Source organism: Equus przewalskii, chromosome 9 (genome assembly GCF_037783145.1).
Source record: "Equus przewalskii isolate Varuska chromosome 9, EquPr2, whole genome shotgun sequence".
NCBI lineage: Eukaryota > Metazoa > Chordata > Mammalia > Perissodactyla > Equidae > Equus > Equus przewalskii.
This window is the reverse complement of record NC_091839.1, coordinates 66,608,931-66,632,681: the sequence shown is the minus strand read 5'-3', so window position 1 is coordinate 66,632,681 and position 23,751 is coordinate 66,608,931. Positions and strand designations below refer to the sequence as shown.

The 23,751-nt window shown below is 40.6% G+C and overlaps 1 protein-coding gene across 6 annotated transcripts in view; it reads left to right on the top strand.

Moving 5' to 3' along the window:
- Positions 1 to 13,477: 13,477 nt before the first annotated feature.
- LOC103559605 (DNA helicase MCM9) overlaps positions 13,478 to 23,751 on the top strand; it is an 85,427-nt gene continuing 75,153 nt past the window's right edge. For 4 of the 6 annotated variants that reach the window (XR_011522637.1, XM_070559333.1, XM_070559334.1 and 1 more), the window contains exons 1-3: positions 13,579 to 13,834; positions 16,477 to 16,795; positions 22,990 to 23,306. Coding sequence is in view for 4 of the 6 variants with exons in the window: in XM_070559333.1 (XP_070415434.1) it covers positions 16,492 to 16,795; positions 22,990 to 23,306 (621 nt within the window). In the remaining 2 variants the exon portion in view is untranslated. Of the gene's footprint in view, positions 13,835 to 16,476; positions 16,796 to 22,989; positions 23,307 to 23,751 lie in introns of all 6 variants that reach the window. The other 2 variants (XM_070559332.1, XR_011522638.1) reach the window with 2 other exon arrangements.

Genomic DNA, 23,751 nt, shown 5'->3' with positions numbered 1-23,751 from the left:
TTAAATCTGAGATGAAGAGATAGGCCTTAAGAGGAGAACTATAAGGAATATTTTCTTTGCATAATGGCACTCTGTACTAGAGCTAGGACAGAAAAAATGCTTCTTGAACAGCTGAACCATGATTGGTTTGTTTTGCTGCATCTTTCATCATATTGTAGAGAGTATTAATGTGGGTTGGGGGTGGAGAAGAAAAAATTTATGGTTGGAATTGCTTCATTCGTGTCCACAGGAACCATATGCAAAAGTTTGCCAAAAAGCAATACAAATGAGATACTTAGAAATATAACAGAAACACATTTCTTATTTAAGTATTCAGATTCCAAAAATGTATTAACGATAAAAGCATATGAAAATATTTTGAGAGCAGTATCCTGCTTTGGATCCAGCTCAAAATCCATACGAAGTCTCTTAAGTATTAATTTATTTTCACATAAGAAACGGAGAACATTTTATCTTTCAAATAAAAGGTCAACAACATAATTGATGGAATTATATTGCAGGAATATAAATATCTCTGTAATTTTCTGAATGTAGCTATATTTAATTTCAACCATAATTTTAATTTACTTTTATTCGTAGTCAAAATCTGCTTGAAATAGAATAGGTAGCCCAGAAATAAACTCTCACATATATGATCAAATGATTTTTGACAAAGGTGCCAAGATCATTCAATTATGAAAGGACAGTCTTTTCAACGAATGGTGCTAGGAAAACTGGATATCCACATGCAAAAGAACAAAGATGGACCCTTACCTTACACCATATACAAAAACTAACTCAAAATGGATCAAAGACCTAAAGATAAAAGCTAAAACTATAAAACTCTTAAGAGAAAATATAAGGTAAACCTTCATGACATTGGATTTGGCAGTTATTTCTTGGATATGACACCAAAAGCACAGGTAACAACAAAATGATAAATTGGACTTCATCAAAATTAAAAACTTTTGTGCATCAAAGGACACTATCAACAGAGTAAAAAGGCAACTCCCGCAAAATGGGAGAGGATATTTACAAAGCATATACTGATAAGGGATTAATATCCAGAATATATAAAGAACTACTAAAACAACAACAAAACGCAATTCAAAAACGGGCAAAGAGCTTAGAGATTTCTCCAGAGAAGATATACAAATGGCCAATAAGCACAGGAAATGCTCAACATCACTATTCATTAGAAAAAAGTAAGTTAAAACCACAATGAGTTACCACTTCACACTCATTAGGATGGCTTTTCTTTAAAAAAAAGTGTTGGCAAGGATGTGGAAAAATTGGAGCCCTTGTGTACGGCTGGTGGGAATGTAAAATGGTGCAGTCACTGTAGAAAAAAGTTTGGCGGTTCCTCAAAAAGTTAAACATAGAATTACCATATAATACAGCAATTCCACTTCTAGGTATACAACCAAAAGCAGAATTGAAAGCAGGAACTCAAACAGATACTTGTACACCAATGGCCATAGAGGCATTATTCACAATAGCCAAAAGGTAGAAACACTCCAAAGGTCCACCAACAGATGAAGGGATAAACAAAATGAAAAACCCAGTCTTTCTCTCTTGTTGTAGGGAAAAACCTCCATTCAGTCTATCTCCTGTGTGACTCCTTTACTCATACAAAACACTTCATTTCTGACACTGTGGTCACCAAATGTATGGAAGATTCTCCCCACAACAAGCAAGTCTTTGACACCAGCTGGATGTCCTACAATTTAACTCAATTCTGACACTGTCTACATGAAGATAGCATCAGATCCCACAGATTAAGGGCTCAGTCCCACATGTCTGCCCCCACACACACCCATGCTTCAGATGCCAGTCGCAAGCCCAGGTTATCACCTGTGCTTTTGAATAACTGGCTGTAGACCAGAGGTTCTAATGATCCTCTCCTTGGGTTCAATTAATTTGCTAGAACAGCTCATAGAACTCAGGGAAACACTATGTCTACCAGTCTATTAAGAGATATAAAGGATACAGATGAATAGCCAGATGAAGAAATACATAGGCAAAGTCTGTGAGGATCCCGAGCACAGGAGCCTCTGTCCTCATGAAGTCCGAGTGCATTACCTTCCCTGTTTGGATGTGTTTGCCAAGCTGGAAGCTCCCCGAATCCTGGACATTTGGGATTTAATGGAGGCTTCCTCATTGTAAATGATCGATCATTAACTCCATTTTCAGCCCTTCTCCCTTCTCAAGAAAATGGGGGCTGGGGCTGAAAATTCCAAGCTTCTAATCATGGCTTCATCTTTCTGGTGACCAGCCGCCATCCAGGAGCCCCAGTAGTGCTCTTATTGCTTAGGAATTTACAAGGATTTTAGGATCCTTGTGTCAGGGATGGGGTCAAAGACAAATATTAGAACAAAATTGCTCCTAGAGTTCTTATCACTTAGAAAATTACAAGTTTTAGGAGCTTTGTGCCAGGAACTGAGGGCAGAGACCAATATATTTATTTTTTATCATCTCACAATAGCAGAAAGTGGTATATACATACAATGGAATATTATTCAGCCTTAAAAAGGAATGAAATTCACATGCTAAGTGAAATAAGCCAGACAAAAGAACAAATACTGTACAGTTCCACTTATGTGAGGTACCTAGAATAGACAAATTCATAAAGACAGAATAGAGTGTGTCAGGAACTGAAGGAAGGAAGTAAAGGAAAATTATTTTAACTTTTTTTTTTTTTTTTTTTTTTTGCTGAGGAAGATTAGCCCTGAGCTAACATCTCTTGCCAATCTTCTTATCCTTTTTCCTTGAGGAAGATTAACCCTGAGCTAACATCTGTGCCAATCTTCTTCCATTTTATGGGTGGGTTGCTGCCATAGCATGGCTGACAAGTGGTGTAGGTCCGCGCCCAGGACCCAAACCCATGAACCTGGGCTGCTGAAGTAGAGCACACTGAACTTAACCACAACACCATGGGGCCGGTCCCAAAGGAGAATTATTGTTTAATGGGTACAGAGTTTTTGTTTGGGATGATAAAAATGTTCTGGAGATGGATAGTGGTAATGATTGCAGAACATTATGAATATACTTAATGCCACTGAATTGTACACTTAAAAATGGTTAAAATGCTAAACTTTATGTCATATTTTACCACAATAAAAAAAAAAGCAAAATCAAAAATAAACAAGTGGAACTACATCAAACTAAAATAGCTTCTGCAGAGCAAAGGAAATCATCAATAAAATGAAAAGGCAACCTACTGAATGGCAGAAGATATTTGCAAATCATATATCTGATACAGGGTTAATGTGCAGAATATAGCAAGAACTGATACAACTCAAAAAAACAAACAATTTGATTAAAAAATGGGCAGAGGACCTGAATAGACATTTTTCCAAAAAGACATACAAATGGCCAACAGGCACATGAAAAGATGCTCAACATCACTAATAACCAGGGAAATGCAAATCAAAACCACAATGAGATATCACCTCACACCTGTTAGTATGGCTATTACCAAAAAGACGAGAAATAAGTGTTGGCAAGGATGTGGAGAAACGGGAATTCTTGTGCACTGTTGGTGGGAATGTAAATTGGTGCAGCCACTATGGGAAACAGTATGGAGATTCCTCCAAAAATTAAAAATAGAACTATATGATCCAGCATTCCACTTCTGAGTATTTGAAGAAAATGAAAATACTCAAAAAGATACATGGACACCCCATGTTCATTGCAGTATTATTTACAATAGCCAAGACATGGAAACAACCTCACTGCCCATCAACAGAAGAATGGATAAAGAAAATGTGCAGTATGCACACAGTGGAATATTACTCAGACATAAAAAAGTATGAAATCTTGCCATTTGCAACAACATGGATCTACCTCAAGGGCATTATGCTAAGTGAAGTAAGTCAGATAAAGACAAATACCATGGTCTTATTTATACGTGGAATCTTTAAAAAACCAAGCTCATAAATACAGAGAAGAGAGGGTGGTTGCCAGAGGTGGGGGTTAGGGTGTGGGAGGAATGGATGAAGGGGATCAAAAGGCACAAACTTCCAGTTATAAAATAAATAAGTCATGAGGATGTAATGTACAGCTTGGTGACTATAGTTAATAATACTGTACTTCATATTTGAAAGTTGCTGAGAGAGTAGATCTTAAAAGTTCTCATCCCAAGAAAAAAATTTTTTGTAACTATGTAAGGTGACAAATGTTAACTAGATTTATTGTGGTGATCATTTTGAATTGTATACAAATATCAAATCATTATGTTGTACACCTGAAATTAATGTTACATGTTAATTCTCTCAATTTAAAAAATAAATTAACAAAAAGATTAAGTAGCAGAGTCCTATCCCAGTGACTCTGTATTGTTTTCCAAATAAAAGTACTTAAATTATGTTATAAATCACTATATTTGCAAATTATTTAAGGCAAAATCTCTTCTGTTAAATAAGATTCATTCCTTTTGCTTTTTTCTACATGCCATTTTCTACATGAATGTGCTGCTATTTGGTACTTCAGCATATGTTTAAGCCTCAGCATCTGAACAGAAGATGCTTGGAGGATATAGTTAGAGATGGAGAACAACCGAAGAAGATTACTTCAGACGCTAGGGGAATGTCATGTACAGACCAACTCGTGGGTTTCACCTTGTGTATTACCAAGGCATTTACCCCTCTTATCTGAGTTTTCTGGGCTTGTGCCTGAAATACCTTTCTGTTGCCACCCAGTAGCCTCTCTGGTCATCTCCTCTGTGAAGGTTTTTTCCACACCCTCACACTGAATTAGACGTTCCTTTCTAGGTGCACCCATAGCACTTAAATTACAATTATTCCATCACTCAACAAATACTTATTGAGTGCCTATTATGTGCCAGGCATTACTTAAGGTGGCTGGGATAAATATATCATTGAACAAAGCAGACAGATATCCCTGTCCTCATGGAACTTAGATTAGAAGCAGGGGAGATACACAATAAACAATAAACATAATAAATACATCGAATGTTAGAAATTGGTAAGTGCTATAGAAAAAGGAAAAAGGATGGTAGGGTAAGAGAGCTGGGGTGAGAAGGGATGGGCGTGATGCAGTATTAAACAGAATGTCCTGGTTAGCCTCATTAAAGGGTGATACAGGAGCAAGGACTTGTTTTTCTGTCTCCCCAAATGCTCTTAAAGTCAATTACCATGTAAGATGGTCCCCGATTTTCGATGGTTTGACTTAGAATTTTTCAACTTTACAATGGTGCAAAAGTGATACCCATTCAGTAGAAACTGTACTCAAGTCTAAATCTTGCTCTTTTCCTGGGCTAGCCCTATGTGGTAGGATACTCTTTGGACAGTGTTTCATGATGCTGGGCGGTGGCAGCGAGCCGCAGCTCCCAGGCAGCCACACGATCAGGAGAGTGACTGATCGGTAGACTTACAACCATTCTGTACCCATATAACCATTGTTTTTCAGTTCAGTAATCAAGAAATTACATGAGATATTCAACACCTTATTGTAAAATAGGCTTTGAGGTGGATGATTTTGCCCAGCTGTAGGCTAATATAAGTGTTCTGAGCACATTTAAAGTAGGCTAGGCGAAGCTATGCTATTCGGTAGGGTAGGTGTTTGCCTGCACAGCCAGTTGAGCAAGCAGTGCAGGAGAGGGTGCAGAAAGACAGAGGAAATGACCCAGAGAGGGCACAGGAGACATGTAGGTTTATTGGGACTTACGTATAGGGAGTGTCCAGGGGCGGCTGCCTGGATGGACTGGTGCACCTGCCACCACAGGCAGAGAGGGGGTTGCTTATATAGGCAGGGGAACAAAGGCTATGTACTTGCAAAGAGGGACTGTCCTTGGTACAACCAGCGTTCCCAGGAACAGTAGCTCACGTGGAAGGGCTCTGCATCCCTTCCAGACGTGCTGTTCTTTCCGATAAGATCCAGGTTGGCCAGGTCCTGGATTATTACAAATCCCAGACGGTTGGCATCCTGCTCAGAAGGGGGCCAGAAGGACACATGATTGCAATAGTGCACATAGGTTATTGCTGAGCAAGCAGGGACCTACAGTGTATTAAATGCATTTTCAACTCACAATATTTTCAACTTGTAATAGGTTTATCAGCATGCAGCCCCGTCGTAAGTTGAGGAGATCTGTAATTTATCTTTCAGCTTTCCTTGCTAGTACAATGCCTGACTCCTAGTAGGTTATTGGATGATCTGAATGAAATAGATCTGTATCTTCAAGAGAAACTGACTCCATGTGTGTGTCCGGATGTTCACGCACACATGTGTGTATGATTGTACATATACACCTAAATTCTTTTACATTCTAAATTCATTGCCATTTTATTTTTATATGTATACATTAATATATACATACACTGCTTCATTCAAAAAGGATTTGACGTGAGGCCAAAGAAGACACAATAAAAATATATTTTTTTTATTGAAGCTACTAAGTAAATAGTAGTGGAAAATCAGGACTAATTGAAAGGAGAACACAAACACGTAATTGAAGGCCAACATAACTGGGCTGCAACTTCAGTGTCTGCCCGACGCCTCTCTGAGCTGGGGTGAAAGGATGCACGGTTGTATGATTCTTACTATGGGAAAAGAGGAAGCCTTCTCAGGAGGAGAAAGCTTCCCTGGGCCTGAATTCTAGGAGGAATTCCTGTAGAACTTCAGTATAGGAGACAATTGGATAGAATAGTGAATGGTGTTCTTAATTATTTTTACAAGAAAACAAGTGAATTTCACAAAGCTGTTTTTTTAAGTAATCTTTGATAAAAAGGGAAGTTATAGCATTTACGAATAACAATGTAAGAAATTCTGCAAAAAGTGCCAGAATACTAAGTAATAGCTGTCTAGTGTCTAACTTAATTCTAGGAGAAAACAGAATAAAGGAGTGAAAAGTCCCTTGGACAACCTTCCTTAAATATAATTTCTCTCAGCGAGGCTCTTGGCTAGCAGGAAGAGGTTGTAATCTGACAAGCTACTAATGACAAGACCTGGAACGCTGCTATTTCATATTTCTAACTGATGATAGAACCATATGCATTGGAAATAACAGAATTTGTCACCGACTTGTTACCCGAGGAACACAGTGGTAGATTTGGATATTTTCACTCTTTTTTCCAAATTGTTCTTTTCCCTTTTGTTATGTTAATGAGATGCAATCACCAACCACCCTGAACCAGACCAAGCCTCACCAGAGAGCCACGCCTATGACCTTGGCCTAAGATCTCTCCAGGAGGAGCTTACACCTTATTACCTGTAACCTGCAGTGTACGTGGAAGCATGTTTTCCATCTGAGCCTGTGCAAGCGAATACCCACCTCTCCCTTTTGAATATTCATTCCCCATCCAAAATAAATGTCCCTGCTTCCCTTTGTTCCAGGATGCCATGACTCTGGAAATGATTCCTCATGGTCTCCTATTTGCTGCAAATATACTTTACTTTGTGAGACAACCACTTCTGGTGGACAGTCTGATTTAACTCGCCAGGAGGGAACCCACTGTGGTTTTGGTAACAAACTGACATCAAATTATGAAATCTGAGATAACCTATGTTATGGTCATCTCCTCTGACCATTTCATTTCAAGCAAAATGAAAAATTTCCAGGGCCAGCCTGGTGGCGCAGTGGTTAAGTTGACACGTTCTGCTTCAGCGGCCCTGGGTACCAGTTCAGATCCCAGGTGTGGACATGGCACCGCTTGGCAAGCCATGCTGTGGTAGGTGTCCCACATATAAAGTAGAGGAAGATGGGCACGGATGTGAGCTCAAGGCCAGTCTTCCCCAGCAAAAAGAGGAGGATTGGCAGCAGATGTTAACTCAGGGCTAATCTTCCTCAAAAAAAAAAGAAAAAGAAAAAAATGAAAAATTTCCTCAGAAAGCTGCTTTTAATTGAATCTATTTTAACTTTTAAAATCATTCTTTACTAGGATTCCAGAGTTCCATGTCATAAAGCATAGCTGAAGTAATTTTGGCTGGAACACTTTCAAAGCAGCTGTTGCTATCACCCACAATGGCCAAAGAATAACCACAGTCATGCATCCCTGAAGCACCTCTTTAGAGCTACATGACCACCTCGTGTATGATTTAACTGCAAAATGTCCTTCCAGAAAACGAAAATTTTCTGTGTAGCAATGTTATAAACCAATTACATATTGTAGAAAAGTCACTGAATATTCAGTCATTGAATAACCACTATGTGCCAGTTACTGTTCAAAATATATTTGTAGTTATGTGAAGCCACTTTTTTCTACTAATGATTTTAAAATAGGACCACAATTCATGTTTCTTAAAAAAACGTTATCATTGGGGCTGGCCCCGCAGCCGAGTGGTTAAGTTCGCGCGCTCCGCTGCAGGCGGCCCAGTGTTTCGTTGGTTCGAATCCTGGGCGCAGACATGGCACTGCTCATCAAACCACGCTGAGGCAGCGTCCCACATGCCACAACTAGAAGGATGCACACGAAGAATATACAACTATGTACCGGGGGGCTTTGGGGAGAAAAGGGAAAAAATAAAATCTTAAAAAAACAAAACAAAACATTATCATCAATAGGGGAAGTCTGTCCTTCTATTGACTATGACAGCTAGGCATGCATCAGGTTGATATCCATCCACAAAGATAATCTAGCAATCAGAACAGGCTTTAAAGTGCTCTGGTAATAAAAGATCTTTACTCTGTAATTTACTCAAGTTAGATGTTTAATAAAATGAGTTATGGCAAGAGGAGTTCTAGGCCCCAGAATTGGGTGGGTATATAGGCCCCACAAAATTATAGGCATTTGGGGGCTCCTGAGAACTAACAGGGATCTGTGCCCAGGGAATGAATCAGCAACACTTTTGTTTCGTCTAAAAACTCCCCCTACAAACACCCCTTGATCCGCTGGGCTGGCCCCTGGAGCTCATGTTGAACTATATGACCTGACTACAGCTAAGTGGACTGGAGATCAGCACAGAGCTCTAACTGGGCAAATCTGATCCTCTCATCAAGAATTTGGAATTAGGGGGCCGGCCTGGTGGCGCAGTGGTTAAGTTCGCCGGTTCCGCTCCTCCGCAGCCCGGGGTTCGCCGGTTCAGATCCTAGGTGTGGACATGGCACCGCTTGGCACGCCATGCTGTGGTAGGCGTCCCACGTATAAAGTAGAGGAAGATGGGCATGGATGTTAGCTCAGGGCCAGGCTTCCTCAGCAAAAAGAGGAGGGCTGGCAGTAGTTAGCTCAGGACTAATCTTCCTCCAAAAAAAAAAAAAAAAAAAAGAATTTGGAATTGGGTCCAAAGAAAGTTGAGTTAGTTTCATCATATAGCTGCACCTGCAAAATGTAACCCTGGAGCTGCAAGGCCACCGAGTCCAACTTAACCGAGGAGTAGAGACAGCAACCCACAGAAAGAAAACTATGGAGCAAATAAGTATGAAAGAAGAGACCAAAGACACAGAGATCCCCGATGGCTTTCAGTTCCTCGGTTAAGCTCTTCCCTGAGGATTGGCTGTGTTCCTCCTGTTTTGGCTCCATAAGATGCTCAGCATCCTTATAGTAATGTTGCTTAAGCTATTTTGAGTTAGTTTCTGTTACTTGCAATCAAGAACTCCTTAAAAACACGTACACTGGGAAATAATATCCACAGATTTATCTTTATTAATCCAGCCAAAACCGTACCCTCGTAATGGCATTTATTTTACTCGTTATGCTGAAGCTAAGTTTGTATTAAGATTTAAACTTACATTCATGAATAGTTTCCATCACACTCAGTTTTGCATATTGTCTTGCTGACTTTAGCCAGGTGTCTTTTCACTTCCCAGGAGTTTTAGGTAACCTAGAAGCTGAAACAATGTGATATTCCCATTTGTACAAGAATATGACAAACAGATTGATTTCTTTCTGTCGACAACTTTTTAGTAGGAGATGAAGAGGGAAACTTTTTCATGGGAAATTGGGAGTGTTCAAAAAGATCTTCAGGCAGCTGCCTTCATTTTAGTTTTTTATAATACCTTAATTTCACCAATATAGTTACCAATGGGCTCAGGAATTCTTAAGTTGAAAGTTAAGATTGAGGGGCTGGGGGCCAGCCCAGCAGCATAGTGGTTGAATTTGTGCACTCCACTTCGGTGGCCCAGGGTTCGCAGGTTTGGATCCCAGACATGGAACTACACACCGCTCATCACACTGTTCATCAAGCCATGCTGTGGAGGCATCCCACATATAAAATAGAGGAAGACTGGCACAGATGTTAGCTCAGGGAGAATCTTCCTCAGCAAAAAAAAAAAAAAGAAAGAAAAGAACTGTACTTGTCAAGCGTCTGTCTGACATAGATATAATAAGGATCTAGTGGCAATTTTTATAATAAATCCTTAAATGTCTTATCTTTAGACTCAAAAATAGAATATAAAGAGCAATTCTAATAAATGTCTCTGCATCACAGAGAGTTCATCTTGCACACCCCCTGAGGTTGAACACTGCTGCCTCAGAGTACAAATAAAAGTTTCCCTAGGACTTTTCCTATAACTTGCTCTTCCAAATAAGAGATTATAAATTATTGGAGTCCAAAATTTTCTCTTTGCTTCACTGAAGAGCGATCCATGGGAAAAAATTCTTCCAAAGCATATTCTCTTTATGAAGGATGTAGCAACACCATGCCCTGGCACTGAGATCATCAAGAGAAAAAGACATATTTCATTTGTTGAATTGAGAGCAGGCCTCAAAACAATAAATGTGCTCTCTGGAAGGAAGGATATAAACATTAGGCATATTAAATATCCTTGTTAGGAAGCCAAATCTAGACAGAAAGGGTCTGTGAGTTCAGTATGGTCCTCTGAACACTCCCTCAGTTTAAAAGGGGTCCATCCTTTTCTGAGGAGGGACCTAGAATCTATTAGGTAGCATGGTTTGAGTTCACAGAGCAGGAAACATTGAAAAGAGGTCTGTGAACCTTGCCAACTAGTCTCACAATAAAAAAATGTAAAAATAAAAAGTCAAAGGGTGAATTGAATTTTTTAAAAATTAAAGTCATGTAAAGACTAACATTTCCAACATTTATTGCATACCTACAGTGTGTCAATGACTGTTTTAGGACTAGAGATATACTAGTGGGAAAAAAACCCCACAAAAATCCCTGAGCTGTGTGCTCTGTGGAGCTCATATTCTTGTGGGAAGATATATACACACACACACACGTATATATATGATAGATAAAAATAAGTTAAAAACACATGTATATTGTCAGATGGTGATAGTGATAAACACAACAGAGAAAGGGGAGGGAAGACAAGGGGTACAAGGCAGGGAATAGGTGTGGAGCAGCTATGAGGGGAGTGACCCAGATAGATAACTGGGGGATGAGCATTCCAGGCAGGAGTGACAGCCAGTGCAAAGTGCTATGGCCAAAGAGAACCAGGACTGTCTGAGGAACAGCACTGCTGCTGCATTGGAGCGAGCAGAGGAAGAGAGAAGTGGGATATGCAATAAATGGATGAAAGTATTAAAAGTTTAAAAAGATGCTTAAAGACTAAAACAAAATCATAAAAACAAAAATTTTAGTGATATGACAAAAATTCCACTCAACAAACAGTATTCAGCATCTACTGTATAGAAGGCATTGTTTTATGGGTTTCAAAACCAAAAAATATTCCTGCTCGTGTTTTAGCAGAATGTAAATTGTGAGATAAAATGGAATAAAAGAAGAGAATACAAAATAGAACAAACCTAAAAATTAAGAATTATTTTAAATATATGGAAATATTAAATTATTTACAATAATTTTAAACTACACAACTAAACATTTACAGAAATAAAACAAGATAAAAGATTTGAATCTACATAATTAACAATATGAAAGATTAAGTGGTAGAGGAACATGTTAAGTAGAGACATGATAGAAAATATTTTGTAAAAGACTCAAATCTAACTTCTAGAGATGAAAACTACAGTGGCTGAGATGTAACATACATTGAATAGGATTGACAGCAGATCAGACACTGCAGAAAAAGGTGAGTGAATTTGTGGACATAGCAATAAAAACTATCCAAAATGAAACAGGGAGAAGAGTCTAAAAAATTCAACAGAGTATCAGTGAGTTCTGGAGGGCAATGTCAAGTAGCATAATATATGTATAGTTGGAGTCCTCAAAGGACAGGGGTGAGGGAAGCAGAAAAAAATGAAAGCCAAAATATTTTCCAAATTTGATGAAAACTAGAAACCCACAGATCCAAGAAACTGAACAAATCCAAAGCACACAAAATATGTAGAGAAATACATCAAGGCGAATCATAAACTGTTCAACCCAGTGGTAAAGAGAAAATGTGCATGGAAGAGCACTGGAAATTGTAACTACATGAATAAACATGTATGATTATTTTCTTGTTATTTAAACCTCTTTAAAAGATAATTGAGACTTTTCTGGTCCTGCATGTAAGAAGCTTGAAAGTCACTACTCCATCATAAGAACAAGTAAAAAACTGAAACCCTGAAAAATCAAAAACTCTTCTTAGATCCATAAGAGAAGTGAGGTTACAGGGCCAACTACTACCCCACAAACTGGAGACAAGGGTCATACTGAGAATCACAACTTACCAGAGAAGAAACTCACGAGCTGAAAACCCCCACAGGAACTGGTGCCGGGGCAGGGAAACCTGAACTGTAATGACAAATTACTGAAGACTCAGTGTGGGCACGTCTGAAAAGATGAATTCCAGAGGGACCACTCACACTTTTGTGAGTCTCACCAGGTCCTCACGGTGAATATTAGAGAAAAATTCCTTTGTGCTTCTGGCAGATGTTAGGGAAGTGGAACCATTTTGAAATACACCAGGGCATTCTGCTCTTCTTAACATGGTCTACCCTCAGGTGAAACTATTTAACCAGAGTCTAACCTGCTGGAGTTTTATCAGGGCCTAATCGACCTGGGGGAAAGGAAATCTCCACCTCCAGCTGGCTCTAAGTTTAAACTGACTTTAAACTTCATGTGGAAACACAAGAGCCCAAACAACTTTGAGAAAGAAAAAACTGGACGCCAAACACTGTCTGATTTCAAGACATTAAAAAGCTACAATAATCAAGATACTGTAGTATTGTCATAAAGATAGACAGATCTGGCAACAGAATAGAAAGTCTTAGACCTACACATACAAGGACAACTGATTTTTGACATAAGTGTAAAGGCTATTCAGTGGAAAAAGAATAGCTCTTTCAACAAGCGGTGCTAGATATCCATACGCAAAAAAAGTTTCAAGATCCACACTGCACCATATACAAAAATTAGCTCAAAATGGATCAAAGGCCTAAATATAAAATCTTCGTTCTAAAACGTCTAGAAGGAAACATAGGAGAACATCTTTGTGGTCTTGGGTTTGGCAGAGTTCTTAGACCAAAAGCACGATCCATACAAGCGCCCTGAGCCGCCACAGAAGTCCGCTCTTTCCATTCCACCTGGAGCCGCCCGCTCCGGTCTGTCCCCGCCCCGGCCCCGCCTCACCCCGGCCCCGCCCCTTCTCGCCCCGGCCCCGCCCCTCCTCAACCTCGCCCCGCCCCTCCTCACCCCGGCCCCGCCCCTCGCGTCGCGCCGAGCCTGGCTGGGCGCGCGCCCGCCCGCTTCTCCACCCGGAAGAGCCGCCCGAGCCGCCCGCCAAGTTGAGGCAGTGCGCGGCCCGGCGTCCGTCGGGAGCCCGCGCCGGGCTGAGCCGCCCGTGTGGCGCCTATTTCGCCCTGGCGCGAGGCGGGCCCGCCGGAGTCTGCGCGCCCCCGCGGCCGACGGCGCCTCGGGCGGCCCCGCGCACGCGCCCCGCCCCGCCCCCACGGGCCTCCTCGCGCCCCTGGGGCCGCCGCGCGACCAGAGTTCTCCGCGCCCCCCGACCTCGGGAGCAGCGCGCCCCCGGGGACTTGACCCTGCGCCTCCGCCGGTAAGTGACAGCCGCTGCCTCGTTTCCCCGCTCTTTTTTTTTTTTCTCCCGCCATTCGTCCCAAGTCTCGCCCACATCTGGTGAGTTCCAAAACTGTTCAACTCCGGGGCCGGCCCGGCGCCGTGCTGCCCGGGAGCCGAGGCCGGGCATGGTCAGAGCCCTGCGAGGCGTGAGGGCCGGGCTGCGTCCGGAGTCGGGAGTTTGGAAAGCAGTCCTCTGAGCACGTCTGTCCCCTTGTGTTCCAGCGCCCGGGGACAGCCGGCTGGTGGGCGGGCGGGAGGGGCGCGGAGAGGCCGCGGGCGAGCGGGGCGGGGCGGGGCTGGGACGCGGCGCCCCGGGGCCGCCAGGAGGGGGCGGGGCTCCGGGCAGGTGCGGCGGCGGAGGGGCGGGCGGCGATTCCCGGCGATCCAGCTGGAAGTCTCCGCTCAGCCATCTGCAAGTCGCCGCTTATCCGTCCGCCTAGCATTTCTTGTGGGCCTTTCCCTTTGGTCAAGAGGGTAAAGTAGCACAACATGACTTTATTTTGACCTCAAATATTCAATAAGAAAAAGAAAGAACTTGTAAGTCGTAAAACAGTAATTGTGGGCATGTTTATAGGGTTAGCAAACTGCTCAGAAACATTTTGATCAGTTTTGCTCAGATACTGAAAGTGAATGCTGTTTTTCAGAAGATGCTGTTTCAAAAAAGACGAGGTGAAATTTAATCTGACCCTAATTTGAACCATGAATTCTGCAGCTGCCCCCTTCCTGCCCAAATTCAATATGCATCTATAGAGTCTTAGAGATTCTCTTGTAGCCACTCTTGGAAGTGCAGGTTGGTTGGTTTGTTTTTGTCAAAGGTCGTATCCTGGAAATATCTTTTGATTAGTTCCCTCCTAAGTGCTTTTTCTGCTTTACACTTGGCTGAATTTGTCTTACCTAACCAAAACAAATTACTTATTAATGTAGAGGCCATAATCGACGTACACTCATTCTCCTGGATATAGAGATACTCACCTCTTAATCTCACACTGGCCTCCTGTAGTTAGGATTCTTGGCCTCAGTGTGGTATGCTTTCCATACTCCTTTCAAATCTTCCAGAATAGTCATTCCTGGAGAAGGCAAAATATTGCTAAATAAATAGTGTGACATATTTAGGATGCTAACTGTGACCTTCATAACAGTCTTCTTTAATCATCTTTCTAGTTGTTGAGCCTAGTACAATAAATGTTGGTTGAATGAAATAAATCAGATTAAAGTACACTTGTCCTCCGGTGCCCTCTCTGTTTCCAAACCAAATAAGAGTTTCTTAGATGATTGATTTAGACAGTTTATTGTAACTGCCCATTGCCATCTTTGGGATTGTCACCCCATTTAAATTTAATCCTTCTCTCCTTTGTGCTCCTATTTGTATTGCATTTTACCACTGTTGGAGCACTGTTTCATTTGATCTGTCCCTTGGTTCTCTGGGGGCATAAAGGACCTTTTATTGTGCTTTTCATTTCCCAGCATCATGCCTTCTATGTGATAGATATCTGCGTATATACGTGAAAGTAGAATGGGGGTAGGCCCTTTTAATCTGTTGATACAATTTAAAAAAAATATATTGCCAAGGGAATGAGATAGGTGAAGTAATGTAATATACTGTATTTATTTTCAATCCTAGTTATTTATCATTTCAAGACCAATTTTCCTTTCCTCCTCTCAGTTTGTCTGGTTTCTTCACACTGTTGACAGCTGTTTTTGCAGAAGCCAATAGTTTTCCTAGGTTAGGAGGAGAAAATAGGAAACAAATTCACCGCCAAATGTAAATTTATGAAGCCAGTCTTTCAACTAATCAAGTCGAACCTGGCTAGCAATCTGAATAGTAGTGTGTATTCCATTTATGTAGCAGAATGCACGTGAATATGTGTGCGTGTAACAAGAAAGAGAATGAATAGAGAGAAAGGTATGTTCTTTATGTGAATCAAACCTAGAACCATGACACTTTCAAAGAACCCTAACAGGAGTAACTTTATCCAGGACTGGCGTTTAAGATTTTATACTTGAGAGTGTATGTGTATGTGGAATGTGGTTATAGAAAAGGCAAGGGCCTTTTATATATGTTATAGGGTTAATGAGGACGAAGTTTTGGGAAAAGATGTGGGAAAGGCATTGGACTGTTTTGGATTTCATTAGTCAGTACCAACATAATTCTTTGAGATTTAACTTCACTCACTTGAAAAATACATTTACTGGGGCCGGCCCCTTGGCTGAGTGGTTAAGTTCATGTACTCCGCTTCAGCGGCCCAGGGTTTCACTGGTTGGGATCCTGGGAGCAGACCTAGCACCGCTCATGAAGCCATGCTGAGGCAGCATCCCACATAGTAGAACTAGAAGGACCTACAGCTAGAATATATAGCTATATACTGGGGGGCTTTGGAGGGAAGAAGAAAGAAAAGGTCGGCAACAGATGATAGCTCAGGGCCAATCTTTTAAAAAAAAAAAAATTTACTAAGTGACTATAACAGCTAATTCAGATCTAATAAAAATTTGAATTCAGATAATATTTTGAGATTATGGTGACCCAACGTCAGGATGATTTGCAACCAGATAATCTTTTTTGTTAACTTGTGTCTAAGTCTACAATATCAAAGTATAATATGATCTTTTCTCTTTCTTTAGTTACCTGGATTCAAGATGAATATTGATCAAGTTACACTGGTTGGTCAAGTGTTTGAATCGTATGTTTCGGAGTACCACAAGAATGATATTCTACTAATCTTGAAGGAAAGAGATGAAGACGCTCATTACCCAGTTGTGGTTAATGCAATGACACTTTTTGAGACCAACATGGAAATTGGAGAGTATTTCAACGTGTTCCCCAATGAAGTACTAACTATTTTTGACAGCGCTCTGCAAAGATCAGCCTTGACAATCCTCCAGTCCCTTTCTCAGCCTGAAGGTGTCTCTATGAAGCAGAATCTTCATGCCAGGATATCAGGTGAATCACTTAAGGATTTTACTGCCATGTTATTCTCTAGGAAGATTTTGCGAAATCCTAATACTTATTGAATTCAGAGTACTAAGAAATAATTGATATTTACACTTAAAAATATATCCATTGTGTAGTTGATAGTCACTTTTAGAGCCAAATAGTGATTTTATACTGTTTTCTCTGGACATTTGGAAAGCTGGGGTACTAGCCATGCCAGCTGAGAGGAGGGAGAATATGTGGAGACAACAGTATATTTATGTGCACGTACACCCACATGGGGGTATAAAATTGTAATTAAAGCAGCTTTGTGAGCTTTTGTTATTGGTAACAATAAAATAATTGATAATACAAAGATCTAGAAAAGTGGTAGATGATAGCCAGTGATCTTCAGAACTATTATGGGAAATTCATTATTTTTATGTATCAAATTTAGCATTGTGTTGGCCACCTGTTAGGCACCCAGTAACTTTTTGTTGAATGAATGACAGATTAAGCATCTTAATTTTTAAGAAACTGCAGTGGAGCAATCAACTTGTGGTGGCAAAGCTGTGTCTTTGAATTCCTGCAGTTTATAATTAAGTTGGAGAACACATGTTCCATTTTGTTTAAAAATAAGTATTTATCTTGTAGTACATTTCAGAAAGGTGGGGGTTTATAATTAACAAAACACTGTGATTCTGTGGGCAAGGAAAAAATTTTCCTTTACCCTTCTTCGTTCTTTGATTGGCCTAATAATTAAGTTGACATGAGACAAATTAACAGGAGTAAAACAAATTTAATTACATACATACAGGAACCCCGTAAGAAAATGAGACTCAAGGACAAGTTGAGCAATTGAGACTTGTATGCATCCTGAGCTACGGAGTGGGATAGGGGCCTCGAGCTTCCACGGGGAGGAGAGTAATTCATAGAACAATAGGAAGAGCAGGTGTTTGGTAATTAGGTGTTTGTCCTGCTGTACAGATAGATCATTCAGATAGAAAGTTTTCTCTGATAACAACTCTCTTTCTGGGCCAGGCCCCCTATCTAAATTGTTTTAGGTATTTAAGAGGAAGGTAAAAGTTTCTCTTGACTCTACTGGGTCTTGATTGCCTTCAGCTCAAAGTGATCCACTTGCCAAAGCAGCATATCTTGGGATCACATATTCTGCTTCCCCTCAATTCCAAAAAAGTTAGGAGTCGCTATAGTAGAACTCCTTAGAGACAGATTAAGATTCCGAAAAAGACCAGGCATTTGATTTAATTAAAAAATAGTATCTGCAATTACACTTACTGGAATAAAATTATGAAGATTATAAATCTTTATGCATGAGGACACTAGATACTCTCTAGCAAGGATCAAGAAGAAATGTTCCCTTTTAATAAAGTTGCAAAAGGATTGTTAAAAGGGCTCTAGTTAATGTTGTTGAAATGGTATTTAGAAAATGGTTTTAGGTTGTCCTTATGTTTAGGTACTTTTCCATGCTCAGTGTAAATACTAAAATTTTGTCTGTCTAGGTGACTCTCTTGGTTTCAGTGAATTTAGCCTATTTTTTCAGTTCTTCTCTGAAATGGTAAATTGCAAATTATGTTACTACTATGGTATCATTCATTCCACAAACATATTGTGTGTAGGCCATTCCTAGACTCTCGGGAAACCAAAAAGAATATGGTATATATAGTCCCTCATCTAAAGTAACTCACGGCTGTAGGGGAGATAGCTGTATAGTCAAATACTTAGCAGTTGGGGTATGTGTGTCCAGAGATATGTGTATATGTGCATATTAAACATAATTGTAGGGGCTGGCCCAGTCACATAGTGGTTAGGTTTGCTCCCTTTGCTTCAGTGGCCTGGGGTTCATGGGTTTGGATCCCGGGCACAGACCTACACACCATGCATCAAGCCATGCTGTGGCAGCATCCCATATACAACATAGAGGAAGATGGGCACAGATGTTAGCTCATGGCCACTCTTCCTCACAAAAAAAACAAACCCACCACATAATGGTAAAGTTGCTTAATGGCAGCTTTTGTGTTCTGTGATGCATGCCTCACTCAAGATACGTGCAAGCTATGTTAGCTCACAGAACAGGGAGTGAATTCTCCTAGGGAGTTCACTGGAGGTTTCAAGAGGAGAAGGTAAGGCTAGGGAGAGGTGGGGGTGTCCCAAACAGACTGAACCAGTGATGGAAATAGTCTAGTTTTTAGTATATTGCACCTCCATCTTGGACTCCAGGCAAGGCATTTAGTTATTAAAGCCCAGGATGCCTCTGTGGTTCAGCCTCCTTTGGAATGTAAGACATTTTCCAGTTTGTTTTTCCTGGATATGAATTGTTCTTTGTCTCCTGGGATTTTGATTAGCCTATAGTTTACTTACTATTCCCAATGGTTTTTTTTTTTTTTCCTTTTTTTCCCCAAAGCCCCCCAGTACATAGTTGGATATTCTTCGTTGTGGGTCCTTCTAATTGTGGCATGTGGGACGCCGCCTCAGCATGGTTTGATGAGCAGTGCCATGTCCGTGCCCAGGATTCGAACCAACGAAACACTGGGCCGCCTGCAGTGGAGCACGCGAACTTAACCACTCGGCCACGGGGTCAGCCCCCTCCCCAATGGTTTTGATGAAAGGTGTTCAAATACACAGTTAGCATCAAAGTAAATGAGAAAGAAAAAAATAACATTCCTGTGTTATTTCAAGTAGTGGTTCTCAAACGTTAATGGGGATCAGAATCACCTTTAGGGCTCCTGAGAGCAATGATTGCTGGGCTCACCCATGGAGTCTCTAATTGAAGAGGGCTGGTGTGGGGCCCAAGAATTTGCATTTCTAACAGCTCCCGCTGCTGCTGCTACTGCAGGTCCCGGGACTACATGCTGAAAACCACGGACCTGAAGTAATTGATATGGGCATACCTCTAGCACAGATATGGACATATCTCTGTCCATTTCAAAATTTCTTTGTTTTATCCGTGAATGAGTCAGAGAATGATAAAGGTTTTTTGTTCAGCACTAATGGTGGCTTAGTGTCTGATGTATTCCGAGCTTCACCAGGATAGTTGAAGAGCACACTAGTAATATCTATAGTAAGATGGAAAGATTAAGATAAATTGACATTTCTGTCAAAACCCTTTCTCTTAGCCTTTTTTAGTGCTAGGATTTCAGTTGTATATGGTCAGTTTTGCTTAACATTATGTTGCCTTTATCTTTGTCCTTTTAAGTTTATTTAAAAATCATAATAATATGAAATGAAAGAAAAGAATCTGAAGACCAAGAAATATACTCACCTCTATTACTCTTTTCTTAAAATAATAGTTATTTACTATACAAAACAACCAGTTAATCTGTCACATTTTAGACTAATTTGCTCAATGCTAAAAAAAAAAATTTATCCTAAAAGGTACCAGATACATGACTCAGTAAGATGTAAACTGCTCTTTTGTTTCTAATTTGAGAACATTAAGGATGACATATTGCCCTGTACCATAAAAGTATACAAGATAATTAAAAGCTAATTTTCTTAGGAAAATTGGTTGTAAGTATGTTAGACACAGGACCCTTGCTGGGGTTGAGCAGCAAGGGCTTCACTCATCCTGGCCAGACTTATGGAGGAACACAGAGTTGGTGAGCAGGTGAGGGACCCTTGAAACTGAGCCGTGCCTCCCTCCCCCTCCCACGTGCCTTCCTCCCAAGTTTATAATCTCTCCCCAGCACATCACCTTATGCAGACTGAAATAAAGCCAGTTTTGTGTAGACTTGTCATGACCCAGCATGCATAGGCCTCGGTCATCATTTGCAAGGAAAAGAACTCCCTGGAACCAAGGAGTACCTTCCTTTTTACTCTTCCTGGCAGAAGATTCCTCTGACATAAAAGACGTCATTTAGGCAATGGTGCATTCAGTTGACCGTTTTGCTTGACTATTCCATGTGTGTATGTATGTGGGTGCTAGCCTGGACTTAGGGAATTTTTCTTGCAGCAGGGAAAACTTGAGTACACTTTTCCTGGCTGAGTGAACTGGGGAGAGTTCTCCAGTCAAAGTAGAAAGAGTGTCTAAGGAAAGGTACAGAGGTGAGGAACCCCATGATATACACAGAAAAATTAAAGCATTTTGCTCTGGACTGGGAGATTGGAGGCCAGATACAGTAAAGGTAAGGCAAGAGAGAGAGGGAAAGCCCATTCCCCCGTCTCCTTTATTGGCTAATATTTTCCTTATCTCAAAGTGCTCAATAAAGCACTGGGCTGGGCATAGAAGGGCATGAGAAGGATTTCAAGAAGTGACCCTTCCCTGCAGGTATAAAATGGTTAAGCAGCAATGCAAAGCAGTATGTGACTAAGGCCCTGAATGAGTGGCACAGGCAGAAAGTGATTATGAATGTCCCTGTCATGTTGCCATAGCATTGGAGAGGGTCTTGTAGGGTGTGATCTAAGACCAGAAGCCTGAGTCAGTGATAAGAGAGGTTAGGGCATTTCTATAAAATTAGAGGAGGGGATGGGAAGTTTGGTGACTGTTCCCGAAATGTAAGTCCTTTCTATTCTTGGGGTAATGATGTATACACATTAATAGAACTATGGGATTGAGGATTAAATAAGTGGTTTTTCTAGGTTATATGTTGAGAAAGTTATAGCATGCAGAAAATGCAGATATGTGTATATACATAAATTTTTGCCTGAATTTCGAGAGGTTCAGGGCTTTCCTAAAGTCCAGCCAAGGCTTCTAAACAAGAACCTTGATTTAGATGAGACATTAACCTGCATCCTGAGGTCAGTGAGGATGGAAAAGTGTCCAAGATAGGGAGATGGGTAAGCCATTAACTGAGTCAGTTCTGCAAGGCACATGGTAGTCAATCAGTAAATATCAGTTGAAAGAATAAATAAGGAAATACCATTTTTGGATAGAGGGGGGCACAGAGAGTGGAGGGAAATCATGACTACACTTTTGTTGTTGTTGTTGTTGTTGTTGAGGAAGAATCCCTGAGCTAACATCTGTTGCCAGTCTTCCTCTTTTTGCTTGAGGAAGATTGTCGCTGAGCTAGTATCTGTGTCAATCTTCTTCTGTGTTGTATGTGGGACACCACTACAGCATGGCTTGATGAGCAGTGTGTAAGTCGGCTCCCGGGATCTGAACCAGTGAATCCTGGGCCGCCAAAGCAGAGCATGTAAACTTAACCACTACACCACCAGGCCGAGCCCATGATTACACTTTTTGATATACTGAGTTTGCAAGATGATATCTAGTTTGAGACAGTTGGTAGACAAGAGGATATTTGGATACAGAACTTAAGAGACAGATTCTGGCTTAAAAAAAAAAAATAGACCTGGCGCTTGTTGCTATACACATGGGAACTGAAGCCTAGGATGGAGGCCACCCTGTCAGAAAGAGAATGCAAGATCCAGGAGAAGAAAGTTAAAGTATAATCATACCTGTTGTGGTTATTTCTCATGAGCTTGGCAAATGTGATAGATCTGTCTTCAGTGTGCACGCTTATCAGGTTTTGGAGCTACGAAATTCTGAAGACAAGACAATAGATTATGGGACAGGAACCAGCAACAAATGCTACCTCTATAAAACTGTTAGGAGGCAGCCTTTGACCAGCACAGCCAGTATCTCTCTACTCAATGGTGCAGTGTAGCCAAACATGAGAAAGAGGATATTTCCGCATAAAAATTTTCCTTGGCATTTTGCACATGTTTATTAATTGTGAAAAACACAAGGGTTTTAAAGGATCAAGTGATGCTCCACTGTCAGATTTATGTATTAATAAATTCTGAACCTAACTAAAAAAAGGCAGTAGCCTTCTAGCACTGGTGGACTCTGTGGTCATTATGCTACCATCTCTTTATCACTCAGCTTTGTGGTTTATTCAGAAAGTCATCACACATCAGTTTATGTGCGGCATGTGGCAGTATATTCTTCATTGAATGTGGTTATAGTTGTATACTGTATTTAGATCCCACTGAGATCGACCTCAAATGAGAATCAGTCCTTCTTTTAACCCTGGTTATTATACCATCTAGATATGTACTTTCAAAAATGAGTCCATTGATAATTATTTGAAATAATTCTCTTCTGTTTTCTTAATTGAGTTGATCAGATTTTTTCTAAAGTAAAACACAAAGATTTTTTTCTGAAATTATACTTTCTCATTCAGGAAATACAAGAATATATTGCATGGAATCAAATTCCAAAGTATAAGTCGATGTGGGTTTTTTTTTTGTTTTTTCTTCATCAGGTTTGCCTGTCTGTCCTGAGCTGGTGAGGGAGCACATCCCTAAAACCAAGGATGTGGGACACTTTTTATCTGTCACTGGGACAGTGATTCGAACAAGTCCGGTGAAGGTGCTGGAGTTTGAGCGGGATTACATGTGTAACAAATGCAAGCACGTATTTGTGGTCAAGGCTGACTTCGAGCAGTACTATACTTTCTGCCGGCCGTCCTCGTGCCCCAGCGTGGAGGGCTGTGATTCTTCAAAATTCACTTGCCTCTCAGGCTTGTCTTCATCTCCAACCAGCTGTAGAGATTATCAGGAAATCAAAATTCAGGAACAGGTAAGTAAATGAGGAAAATAACAAATTTGAAGAAGTGTTTTTCAGCTGTGGGCAAACTGCTTAGGACTAGGGAACACAACAGATTACAAATGGAACTGGTGTCATCATTTTGTGAAAGATCAAGCATGAAACTTGCACATACGTCAATATAGTTTTTAGAGACCATGAAATAATCATCTTTTTAGCTAGAGCATAGGCAAGAGGGTTGTGGAATAAATTAATAATTATGTTAAAATTAAAGAAATGAGTATTTAAGTAGTTCAAACTAGCTGTTCTTAACTAATGGTTAGGAGAAAATTAAATGGGTTTAACTGGTTGTCAAACATTGGAGTGGGCAGAATTTGGGGTTTTGGCCCAATTTTATTTGCTGTGCCAAATCAAGTATTTGTAAACACTCTTCAACAAATGAGAGTGAGGTTGATTGCCTTTACTTGCAGTTTGAACA